The 13,198-nt window shown below is 41.9% G+C and overlaps 1 protein-coding gene across 12 annotated transcripts in view; it reads left to right on the forward strand.

Moving 5' to 3' along the window:
- The window catches only part of LOC124535788 (spectrin beta chain), a 63,057-nt gene that overhangs the window by 39,263 nt on the left and 10,596 nt on the right, over window positions 1-13,198 (forward strand). For all 12 annotated transcript variants that reach the window (XM_047112123.1, XM_047112131.1, XM_047112128.1 and 9 more), the window contains exons 10-29: window positions 475-604; window positions 694-843; window positions 1,621-1,760; window positions 2,128-2,252; window positions 3,197-3,327; window positions 3,934-4,079; window positions 4,489-4,612; window positions 5,628-5,878; window positions 6,633-6,792; window positions 7,282-7,420; window positions 7,711-7,892; window positions 8,477-8,591; window positions 8,680-8,804; window positions 8,884-9,074; window positions 9,502-10,664; window positions 11,001-11,262; window positions 11,412-11,616; window positions 11,799-11,993; window positions 12,111-12,290; window positions 12,873-13,117. In XM_047112123.1, coding sequence (XP_046968079.1) covers window positions 475-604; window positions 694-843; window positions 1,621-1,760; window positions 2,128-2,252; window positions 3,197-3,327; window positions 3,934-4,079; window positions 4,489-4,612; window positions 5,628-5,878; window positions 6,633-6,792; window positions 7,282-7,420; window positions 7,711-7,892; window positions 8,477-8,591; window positions 8,680-8,804; window positions 8,884-9,074; window positions 9,502-10,664; window positions 11,001-11,262; window positions 11,412-11,616; window positions 11,799-11,993; window positions 12,111-12,290; window positions 12,873-13,117 — 4,359 coding nt within the window. The remainder of the gene's footprint in view (window positions 1-474; window positions 605-693; window positions 844-1,620; window positions 1,761-2,127; window positions 2,253-3,196; window positions 3,328-3,933; window positions 4,080-4,488; window positions 4,613-5,627; window positions 5,879-6,632; window positions 6,793-7,281; window positions 7,421-7,710; window positions 7,893-8,476; window positions 8,592-8,679; window positions 8,805-8,883; window positions 9,075-9,501; window positions 10,665-11,000; window positions 11,263-11,411; window positions 11,617-11,798; window positions 11,994-12,110; window positions 12,291-12,872; window positions 13,118-13,198) is intronic.

A 13,198-nucleotide genomic window follows, 5' to 3' on the forward strand; every position in this document is an offset into this window, starting at 1 on the left:
TTAATCGATATCTGTCTTAGCACATATATAATATGTAGATATACTCATCGTACAAATATTTTAATTGAAGAAATCTAATATTTAAATTCTGATCGAAATGTATGTATAGTACGACACAAATTAGATGTAGCATCGGAAAATGCAATGAAATGAAAATAAAACCGATTACTGCCGATTTACACAGCCAATAGAAACAGCTCCCTATCGCGCCATTCGACGCTATTCGTCGCTACAGATTCACGCGTCAGAGAAAGCAAGTGCATGTAAATCGAAGTGTCAAATTGACGAATATATTAGGTCATGTGATGTTACAAGTTATTACGTTTGTGCAAAGACCATATTTGCATGAGAAATAAATATTGATAATTTGGGATAGCGTACTCAATTCGGATGTGATCGGTTTTACGAATTTTGCCGATGCGACATCTAAGTTGTGTCTTACTATAAGTGAATGGAATAATGTTTTTGGCGCAGCTACCACGACATGGAGCGCGTGTGCGCGCGGCGCGACAACGTGCTGCGCCTGTGGGCCTACCTGCTCGAGCTGCTGCGCGCGCGCCGCGCCCGCTTAGAGCTGTCGCTGCAGCTGCAGCAGAACTTCCAGGTGCCCACGAGCCTCCACCAAACCTCATGTCCCGGGTAGGAGACTTCCACTAGAAACATCCTCTCATTTATTCATTTTGTACTTGACAGGAGATGCTCTACATCTTAGACTCCATGGAAGAAATCAAGATGCGTCTGCTGACGGACGACTACGGCAAACATCTGATGGGTGTCGAAGACTTGCTTCAGAAGCACGCTCTTGTCGAGGCCGATATCAACGTCCTCGGGGAGCGCGTTAAGGTTATTATGTGAAATTTAATTATGTACACGGCACACTAAATTGAAAAGTTTATGTATATAGTACATATAAATTAAATACAAAAAATATATAAAAATATATAACTAAAAATTATATATGTCCGATCGACAGCGACATCAGTACGATCGTCAGACATCATAGGGGCGTATTACTAGGGTAATCGAGCAACGAGGAAACCGCAAATACAGGAACACGTTTATTCTACGTTTAAAGTTCTTAATACATTAATTCAGTATCACACTGTATCACACTTGGCAACGAAGCGAATGACAGTTCCTAGGATGGAGGTACTGATCTTCACGAGAGCGGAGTCGTAAGTGAGTCGTCTCTGAGCGCCTCCACCGGGTAGGCTCCGTCGTAGCACGAAGTTAGTCGCGTCGTGACGTCACGACAGTGCTGCCGCCTCGCGGGAATCGTGCCGCGCTTCGTTACGCTAAGGAATTCATGACCGTCTCCGACATATAAAACAACAAAATAAATTTATAACACAGCAATAATTTAAATAAAACTAATTATAACGGATGAATCGCGTATATTAATTATTTTTAAACATCCCGACGTTTCGAGCACTTTGCAGTGTTCGTGGTCACGGGTAGACTTAAAAATAAAGGTAGTTTAAAAATAATTAATATACGCGATTCATCCGTTATAATTAGTTTTATTTAAATGTGTAATAATTGCGAAAATTTAAGACAACATTACAGCAATCATTGTCCGATGTTTCTTAACGCGTGAACAATGTATCATGTCACCTGCAGGTGGTAGTGGGTCAATCACAGCGGTTCCTGGAGCAAGAGGAGGGCGGCTACCGGCCCTGCGACCCCGCCATCACGGTGGAGCGAATCCAGCAGCTCGAGAACGCTTACGCCGAGCTCGTCCATCTCGCCGTCGAGCGCAGGTATTGCTTGTACAGATTGCTATCTGTGGAAAAATAAATATAAATATGAGACAACATCACATACATTACTCTGATCCCAATGTAAGTAGCTGAAGCACTTGTGTTATGGAAATCAGAAGTAACGACGGCACCACAGACGCCCAGACCCAAGACAACATAGAAAACTAATGGTAATCTACATCGACTCGGCCAGGAATCGAACCCGGGATTGGCGTACCCATGAAAACCGGTGTACACACCACTCGACCATGGAGGTCGTGAATATATCAGAACCTAATGTATTTCCCTGTATTATATATTTAAAAATGATTACACTGCTTGTTTATTTCGTGAAATTATTATATAAATGTTATATTTTACGTGCTAGAAAGCGCCTCGAAGATAGCCGCAAACTGTGGCAGTTCTACTGGGATATGGCCGATGAAGAGAACTGGATCAAGGAAAAGGAACAAATCGTCTCAGTTGACGACATCGGCCATGATCTTACTACAGGTTGGTTTAAAAGTACATTCTGTCAAATTAAAAAATTAAGAGTCGAGATGGCCCAGTGGCTAGAACGCGTGCATCTTAACCGATGATTGCGGGTTCAAACCCAGGCAAGCACCGCTGATTCATGTGCTTAATTTGTCTTTATAATTCATCTCGTGCTCGGCGGTGAAGGAAAACATTGTGAGGAAACCTGCATGTGACAAATTTCATAAAAATTCTGCCACATGTGTATTACACCAACCCGCATTGGAACAGCGTGGTGGAATATGTTCCAAACCTTCTCCTCAAAGGGAGAGGAGGCATTTAGCCCAGCAGTGCGAATTTATAGGCTGTTTTTGCTGTTAGTGCTGTCAAATTATAGAAAAAATATATTAAATATTTTGTGTCCAATCGAATTGAAATTCAAAGTTTTAAGTAAAAGGTAAAAAGAGATAATGAACATGAAATTATGCTTAAATAGTGTTCGGTATTTAGGCAGGGTAAAGAAAACTTCTTTGGTTTTGCTAAATACTTTTATCTGAAGATACAAGTGTTACTATGACAAGAAATCGTAGCGGAATGATATCCAAATTTGAAATGTAAAGGAAGTGACGTATGTACATAGATAAAAAAGGATTACAAATTTATTTAGAATATCGTAGTTAACATAGACAAAATGTCATATAAAATAAATGTATTGCAGGTCCACACGTAGGCGCCAACAAATAGTTAAAAAAAAAAAAAAAAATTTCCACCAACCCGCATTGGAACAGCGTGGTGGAATATGTTCCAAACCTTCTCCTTAAAGGGAAAGGAGGCCTTTAGCCCAGCAGTGGGAATTTACAGGCTATTGTTGTTGTTGTAAATAATTTTCACATTTTTTTACATCTCCATTTTTTATTTGCATTTATATAAATGTATTGAGTTTTATAAGAATACGATATAACAAATAATCCGTTGTCTCGCAGTGTACTTGCTGATCTCTAAGCACAAGGCGTTAGAGGCGGACGTGCTCGCTCACGAGCCGCAACTCATGAGCGTCGCGGCCGTCGGCGACGAGCTCATCTCGCAGGGACACTTCGGAGCCGACAGGATCCAGGTATGCTTATAACCACTTACTTAATGACTACAGAACATTAATATATCACTCATGTATAATAGGCTATTTGACAATGCGAAAAATAAATGGTGAATTATTGTAATCAGTGTATATTATGAGTTTAAAAATGGTTATTTACTAACAAAAATTGAAAATATAGGTATTAACCTAATTCATTCAAAAACCCATAAATAAAAATGATTTTTTTTTCAAACGTTTGTCATGTGACACAAAACGCTCCTGATTGGACGGGCTTATGATGAAGTCACTTTCTTGTAAACTTTGCTTTTCTAATATGTACCACAGATTAAAATACAGGAAAGTGACGTCACCGACACCGTTGCAGCGCCATATTGTCCAAGTAGCGTTTTTGCGCGATATTTAAATATGGAATTTTTAATATGATATTTTTCGGTAAATATGTACTAGAAATAAAAAACACAACTTTTACTAGGTTCCTTAGCTTCTACTAAATAATATAAAATGGATTTTAAAAACCAGTCAAATAGCCTATTATGTTATCATGTACAATTATTCCTGAATCCGGTGTTTGTAGTCCCGTATCTCGATTTAAGTGAAAAATATTAATTGAAACATTCTTTGCAGGAACGTCTCCGTGACATTCTATCCCAGTGGAATCATCTTCTCGACGTGGTGTCTCTCCGCAAGAACAGACTCGATGCGGCAGTGCGCTATCACCAACTATTCGCTGACGCGGATGACATCGACAACTGGATGCTGGACACGCTAAGGTAAGCTATATATACATATTATAATGTATTTTTTATATTTGATTGATCTGAAATATCGAGTCGAGATGGCCCAGTGGTTAGAACGCGTGCATCTTAACCGATGATTGCGGGTTCAAACCCAGGCAAGCACCGCTGATTCATGTGCTTAATTTGTCTTTATAATTCATCTCTTACTCGGCGGTGAAGGAAAACATCGTGAGGAAACCTGCATGTGACAAATTTCATAGAAATTCTGATTCTGATTTCATAGAACAGCGTGGTGGAATATGTTCCAAACCTTCTCCTCTAAGGGAGAGGAGGCCTTTAGCCCAGCAGTGGGAATTTACAGGCTGCTGTTGTTGATCTGAAATATTGTTTTCGATCAAATAAATTTTATATACTTTAATTAATTTTGATTGTATCGTTACAGACTTGTATCATCAGAGGATACCGGCGTTGACGAGGCGCAAGTTCAGAGCTTGCTGAAGAAACACAAGGATGTAACCGACGAACTCAAACACTACGCTAATGTCATACAGCAGCTCAAGCAACAGGTAAATTAAATTAGTGTAGCAAGGTTTACAATTCAAGTAATTGGGGAAAGAGTACTTATATACATTTTAAACGACACAATAGGCTATTTGACAAAGCGAAAAATAAATTGTGAACATTGTATCAGTGTATATTATGGGTTTTATAAATGATTATTTACTAACGAAAGTTGAAAATAATACTTAATTTATTCATAAATCCATAAATAAAACTGCACTTTTTTCAAACGTTTGTCACTTAACACAAAATGTTCCTGATTGGCCGGGCTCATGATGAAGTCACTTTCTTGTAAACTTTGCTTTTGTACCATATTAGCCACAGATTAAAACACAGGAAAGTGACGGCACCGACCCCATTGCAGCGACATATTGTCCAAGTAGCGTTTTTGCGCGCTATTTAAATATGGAATTTTTTAATATAATATTTTTCGGCAAATATGTACTAGAAAAAAAATAACGACTGTTACTGGGTTTCTTAACTTCTACTAAATAATATAAAATTGATTTTAAAAACCAGTCAAATAGCCTATTAATAGTGTTTCGAACCATGCAGTAAGGAATGGAAGGAAGTTAATACTGGTAATAGCCTATTAATAGTGTTTCGAACCATGCAGTAAGGAATGGTAGGAAGTTAATACTGGTAATAGCCTATTAATAGTGTTTCGAACCATGCAGTAAGGAATGGTAGGAAGTTAATACTGGTAATAGCCTATTAATAGTGTTTCGAACCATGCAGTAAGGAATGGAAGGAAGTTAATACTGGTAATAGCCTATTAATAGTGTTTCGAACCATGCAGTAAGGAATGGTAGGAAGTTAATACTGGTAATAGCCTATTAATAGTGTTTCGAACCATGCAGTAAGGAATGGTAGGAAGTTAATACTGGTAATAGCCTATTAATAGTGTTTCGAACCATGCAGTAAGGAATGGTAGGAAGTTAATACTGGTAATAGCCTATTAATAGTGTTTCGAACATAGCAGTAAGGAATGAAGTTAATACTGGTAATGCGCTGGCACAGGCGAGCGAGCTGAGCCCCGAGGACGCGAACAGCGGCGAGGTGCGCGAGCGTCTGGCGGCCATCGACGCGCGCCACGGCGAGCTGGCCGAGCTGGCGCGCCTGCGCAAACAGCGCCTTCTCGACGCGCTGTCGCTGTGCAAGCTGCTGGCCGAGGCCGACGCAGCCGACCAGTGGATCGCCGAGAAGGACCGCATGCTCGACACGATGCTGCCGCCCAAGGACATCGACGACGTCGAGATCATGAAGCACCGGTGAGTCATCCGCCATGCGTAGCGATATCAATATTTCATTATTATTTCGACTCTTTCAATATAAAAGCTTTGACTAAATTATATTATTATATATATATGTCGGATTGACAGCGACATCAGTACGATCGTCAGACATCATAGGGGCGCATTACTAGGGTGATCGAGCAAATAGGAAACCGCGAATACAGGAACACGTTTATTCTACGTTTAAAGTCCTTAATACACTAATTCAGTATCACACTGTATCACACTTGGAAACGAAGCGAATGACAGTTCCTAGGATGGAGGTACTGATCTTCACAAGAGCGAAATCGTAAGTGAGTCGTCTCTGAGCGCCTCCACCGGGTAGGCTCCGTCGTAGCGCGAAGTTAGTCGCGTCGTGACGTAACGAAAGTGATGCCGCCTCGCGGGATTCGTGCCGCGCTTCGTTACGCTATGGAATTCATGACCGTCTCCGACATATATTATATGAGACAACATCACATACATTACTCTGATCCCAATGTAAGTAGCTGAAGCACTTGTGTTATGGAAATCAGAAGTAACGACGGTACCAAAAACACCCAGACCCAAGACAACATAGAAAACTAATGGTAATCTACATCGACTCGGCCGGGAATCAAACCCGGGACCTCAGAGTGGCGTACCCATGAAAACCGGTGTACACACCACTCGACCACGGAGGTCGTCAAATATATTGTATGTGTAAAAACAGTCACAGTAGTAAAGCTAATTTATTTTTGTTTGGTTTCAGTTACGACGGTTTCGATAAGGAAATGAACGCTAACGCGTCTCGCGTGGCCGTCGTGAATCAGCTGGCGCGACAGCTCATTCACGTGGAGCACCCTCAAGCGCCCGCCATCCAGGAACGGCAGGCAGCGCTCAACCAGGCCTGGAGCTCGCTAAGAGAGAAGGTACATTGCAATTGTAAAATAAATTAAGCAATATGTATATGTCGGATCGACAGCGACATCAGTACGATCGTCAGACATCATAGGGGCGTATTACTAGGGTGATCGAGCAAAGAGGAAACCGCGAATACAAAAACACGTTTATTCTACGTTTAAAGTCCTTAAGACACTTATTCAGTAAAACACTGTATCACACTTGGCAACGAAGCGAATGACAGTTCCTAGGATGGAGTTACTCATCTTCACGAGAGCGGAATCGTAAGTGAGTCGTCTCTGAGCGCCTCCACCGGGTAGGCTCCGTCGTAGCACGAAGTACGCGACTAGCGTCGTGACGTCACGACAGTGCTGCCGCCTCGCGGGAATCGTGCCGCGCTTCGTTACGCTAAGGAATCCATGACCGTCTCCGACGTATATAATAAAAAACAAAAATTCAGTTGTCAAAAGTTATTTTTTTTATCGATTGTACATTGTAATAAAAAACAAATGTTTTAGGCGGAAGGAAAGAAAGACGACCTTAAATCAGCTCAAGGCGTACAGACGTTCTATATCGAATGCCGTGAGACCGTCTCATGGATCGAAGACAAGAAGCGAATCCTTCAACAGACCGACAACCTGGAGATGGATCTCAATGGTGAGATTTCGTAGATATATGTTATTAAATTATGAGTTTGCGATTTAAGCCCTTATTACATTTAAGTGTCCATATTGTGATAATTTAAAATGCATTTTTTTTTATTTTTTACTATTTCTTATGAACCGAGATGGCCACAGAAATTCTGACACATGTGCATTCCACCAACCCGCATTGGAACAGCATGATGGAATATGTTCCAAGCCCTCTCCTAAATGAGAGAGGAGGCCATTAGCCCAGCAGTGGGAAATTTACAGGCTGTTACTTTACTTTTTTTACTATTTCTTAAGGTGTGATGACACTACAACGTCGCCTGTCCGGCATGGAGCGCGACCTGGCCGCCATCCAGGCGCGCATCACGTCGCTGGAGAACGAGGCCAGCGCCATCGAAGACGAGCACCCCGACGAAGCGCGCCTCATCCGGGACCGCATTCACACCATCACGGACAACTGGGACCAGCTCACGCAGATGGTAAGCCTTCGGTCTACATGTGTGACGACAGTGTCATAGGAACCGAAACCAAATATCTTTAATAGTATATCTTTAATAGTATATATATATTATTAAAACTAACACAATATTTGGTCACAAGAACTGCTAACATAAGACAAAATACACTTTAAGATCTTTTCACATAAGTAAAAGTGAAAGCTACTGCCTAAATTCTCCGCGGTTTTATTTACATGCACAGCACAGCACAGCAACAGCCTGTAAATTCCCACTGCTGGGCTAAAGGCCTCTTCTCCCTTTAAGGAGAAGGTTTGGAACATATTCCACCACGCTGTTCCAATGCGGGTTGGTGGAATACACATGTGGCAGAATTTCTATGAAATTTGTCGCATGCAGGTTTCCTCACGATGTTTTCCTTCACCGTTGAGCACGAGATGAATTATAAAGACAATTTAAGCACATGAATCAGCGGTGCTTGCCTGGGATTGAACCCGCAATCATCGGTTAAAATGCACGCATTCTAACCACTGGGCCATCTCGACTCAAATTATATGATATAAAATAATTGATCAGTTACAAAATATTTATAATTTTTGTCAATGCAGCTCAAGGAGCGCGACGCAAAGTTGGAGGAGGCTGGCGATTTACATCGCTTCTTACGCTCCGTCGACCACTTCCAAGCTTGGCTCACCAAAACTCAGACCGATGTCGCTTCCGAAGGTAAAAAATCTTCGATATATTATATTACACATTTTGAGGTTAATTAAATTTATTTGTTCTAATTTCTAAAATACTTCAATGTTATCAGATATACCCGGAAGCCTCCCAGAAGCAGAAAAGTTGTTATCTCAGCACCAGACTATCAAGGAAGAAATCGATAACTATAAGGATGAATATGCTAAGATGATGGAGTACGGAGAGAAGATCACTGCTGTGAGCTCAATTTCCTAAATACATTTTTATGCATAAATGTTTATATGATAATAAATTTTTTTTTTTTTTACTTGATCAGGACCCTTCGACCCAAGACGACCCGCAGTACATGTTCCTGCGCGAGCGTTTGAAGGCGCTGCGAGAGGGCTGGGCTGAGTTGCAGCAGATGTGGGAGAACAGGCAACAGCTGCTGACACAGAGCCTCGAGCTACAGCTGCTGCAGCGAGACGCGCGCCAAGCGGAGGTCTTGCTGGCGCACCAGGAGCACAGGTCTGATATACTTATATTCGTATACTGTGTTTATTTATTTATTTAATATTTGGGAAACAAACAGATATAAAATATAATCAAATTACATAATACAGTTTAGATATCACATTATCCAGCGAAGTTTCCACCGATTGATAAAACATATAATACACTCAAATATTTTATCACAATAAGAAAAATAAAAAAATATTTGACAATATTAAAAGTATATAGTTAAGTTAATTTAAGAAGGTTACAAATTTTATCTTTATATTTAATTAAAGATAAATGAAATATATTAATGTTCCCAAAATGCTTATTATATTCGCGACAAGCTCTGATTAGAAAACAGTTAGCATTATGTGATGAATGACAAGTGGGAGTATAATGTTATATGATTAAAATATGTATGTGATTAAAAAAATCTTTTATTTTATTTAAATAACAGATTGGCCAAGGCTGAACCACCTGCGAATCTAGAACAGGCTGAAAACACCATCAAGGAACATGAAGCCTTCCTTACTACCATGGAAGCTAATGATGATAAAATTAACTCTGTTGTTCAATTCGCCAACCGCCTCGTCGAAGAACGACACTTCGATGCTGACAAAATCCAGCGTAAGGCTGAGAGTATACGGGCGAGACGAGACTCCAATCGTGAGAAGGCACTCCAGCAGATGGAAAAACTGCAGGATCAACTACAGCTTCACCAATTCCTTCAAGATTGTGATGAACTCGGAGAGTGGGTACAGGAGAAGAATGTAACAGCTCAAGACGACACGTACCGCTCGGCCAAGACGATTCACTCGAAATGGACTCGCCATCAAGCATTCGAAGCGGAAATCGCAGCCAACAAGGAACGTCTGTTTGCCGTACAGAACGCGGCTGAGGAACTTATGAAACAGAAGCCAGAATTCGTTGAAGTTATTTCTCCTAAGATGCATGAACTACAAGATCAATTTGAAAATCTCCAAACGACGACTAAAGAAAAGGGTGAGCGTCTATTCGACGCAAACCGTGAGGTTCTCCTCCACCAGACTTGCGACGACATCGACTCATGGATGAATGAGCTCGAGAAACAAATCGAAAACACAGACACTGGCACTGATCTGGCATCTGTCAATATTCTTATGCAGAAGCAACAGATGATCGAGACTCAGATGGCGGTTAAGGCTAAGCAGGTTACCGAACTCGAAACTCAAGCGGAATACCTGCAGAAAACCGTTCCCGATAAGATGGAGGAGATTAAGGAGAAGAAGAAGTCTGTGGAGCAACGTTTCGAGCAGCTCAAAGCGCCCCTATTGGATCGCCAACGACACCTCGCGAAGAAGAAGGAGGCATTCCAATTCCGACGAGATGTGGAGGATGAGAAGCTGTGGATACACGAAAAGATGCCTCTGGCAACCAGCACCGATTACGGAAATTCATTATTCAATGTCCAGATGCTTCAAAAGAAGAACCAATCATTGAAGACGGAGACAGATAACCACGAGCCAAGAATATTGACGGTTATTTCCAACGGGCAGAAGTTGATTGACGAGGGACATGAGGATGCGCCCGAATTCAAGAACCTTATCGAAGAACTCACTGCGAGGTGGCGAGAACTTAAGGGTGAGTTTTACTTTGTTAATAAGTAGATTTAACCTATGAAAGGCATGTAAAAAAGGTTACTTAAGGTGTAATAAATCAATAGTACAAGCAAATTTGAGAAGAAGAAAAAAATTCGTATCTTTGCTGTTTATTGTTGATGAGATTTTTCTGAAGCTAATGCTGGTTGTCGAATTATTTGACTAATTTACACTAAATAAAACTTATTATACAATTGCTTTGTCATCTGTACAGAGAAAATTTGTAATGTAGATGAACGATGAAGACGTTCTGATTCACGGTGTAAGATTTGCTAATAAAAAAAAATCTCTTAATTTTTTTTATTTTTTTATTTATTAGATGCCATCGATCAACGTAAGGACAACCTGGCTCAATGGGAGAAGGCTCAGCAATATCTATTCGACGCGAATGAAGCCGAAGCGTGGATGAGTGAACAAGAACTTTACATGATGGTGGAGGATCGCGGCAAGGATGAGATCTCAGCACAGAACCTGATGAAGAAACACGAGATCCTGGAGCAGGCAGTCGATGATTACGCACAGACTATCAGGCAGTTGGGAGAGACTGTTCGTCAACTGACCAGCGAAGAACATCCTTTGAGGTAAGCGTTAAATGAAACTATTTTAAGTAATCGCATTATACAAGATATTATGTTATTTCAATGAAAGTCAACCTTTATTATTAACCTTTTACAAATAATTTGTATTTTGTGTATGACGAATGATACAGACTTTTAAAATGATTTCACAGTGAACAGATTTCCGTTAAGCAATCACAAGTGGACAAATTGTACGCCGGTCTGAAGGACTTGGCTGGAGAAAGACGTGCCAAGCTGGACGAGGCACTGCGCCTATTCCAACTGTCGCGCGAAGTGGACGACCTGGAGCAATGGATCACCGAGCGGGAACTCGTCGCCAGCTCGCAGGAGCTGGGACAGGACTACGACCATGTCACGGTAAACTGCCAATTTCAATGGAACAGAAATAGCAATGGATTGAATTACATATGTCTATTTATGATAATGTTTATAGATTCGACAGATTATAAAATAAATAAACAGTGGTTTATTGGCATCTGTACAAATGCCAGTTTCATGAAATTATCGAATAAGACACATGTATACCTTATGCTGTGCAGCTTCTATGGGAGAGGTTCAAGGAGTTCGCTCGCGAGACTCAGTCGGTGGGATCGGAGCGCGTGGCCACCGCGGAACGCATCGCCGACCAGATGATCGCCATGGGGCACTCCGACAACGCCACCATCGCGCAGTGGAAGGAGGGCCTGCGCGAGACCTGGCAGGACCTACTCGAGCTCATCGACACCAGGACGCAGGTATGGCTCGTCTGAAAAAATGTTTGTCTTTCAACATTGAGACATTTTTAATATGTTATTACTTTTGAATAGACAACATTTGGATGCAGTATGAGTCGCTAATACGTTTGTCTGCAGATGCTGGCGGCGTCTCGCGAGCTGCACAAGTACTTCCACGACTGCAAGGACACGCTGCAGCGCGTGAACGAGAAGGCCCGCGGCGTGAGCGAGGAGCTCGGCCGCGACGCCATCAGCGTCGGCGCGCTGCAGCGCAAGCACCACAACTTCATGCAGGACCTCAGCACGCTCCAGCAGCAGGTACGTGATACGTTTTCAAAAGATTACAATAGGCTATTTGACTGGTTTTAAAAATCCATTTTTTATTATTTAAAAGAGGTTGAGGAACCCATTAAAAGTAGATTTTTTTATTTCTAGTACATACTTGCCGAAAAATATCATATTAAAAATTCCATATTTAAATAACGCGCGAAAAACTAAACGCTACCAGGACAATATGGCGCTGCAATGGGGTCGGTGACGTCACTTTGCTGTATTTTAATCTGTGGTGCATATAGTAGAAAAGCAAGGTTTACAAGAAAGTGACTTCATCATAAGCCCGGCCAATCAGGATCGTTTTATGTCACGTGACAAATGTTTGAAAAAATGCATTTTTATTTATTGATTTTTGAATAAATTAATATTATTTTCAAGTTTCGTCAGTAAATAACCATTTTTAAACCCATAATATACACTGATTACAATAATTCACAATTTATTTATCGCATGTCAAATAGCCTATTCTGCTAAGATTCCCTTTTTAAAATTGAGAGAATATAAAGTATCGGCAACGATTCGCGGGTTGGAAATCGCAAATGCTAACCGAACTCGTGGGCGTCGCAGGTGGAGGCCATCAGCAGCGAGTGCGGGCGGCTGGGCGCGTCGTACGCGGGCGACAAGGCGGCCGAGATAACGCGGCGCGAGGGCGAGGTGTCGGAGGCGTGGCGCGCGCTGCAGGCCGTGTGCGCCGCGCGCCGCGACAAGCTGGAGGACGCCGACCAGCTCTACCGCTTCCTCAGCCAGGTGCGCGACCTCACGCTCTGGATGGACGACGTCGTGCGCTCCATGAACACCGGAGAGAAGCCGCGGTGAGTCCCCCACCACCCTCTCCCCCCCACTGCGACCCGTCCCCTCGGGAACGAAAGCTACGCTCGCCTCGAACGCTTCCG

The sequence above is a fragment of the Vanessa cardui genome, chromosome 15, assembly GCF_905220365.1.
Source record: "Vanessa cardui chromosome 15, ilVanCard2.1, whole genome shotgun sequence".
NCBI classification, from domain to species: Eukaryota; Metazoa; Arthropoda; class Insecta; order Lepidoptera; family Nymphalidae; genus Vanessa; species Vanessa cardui.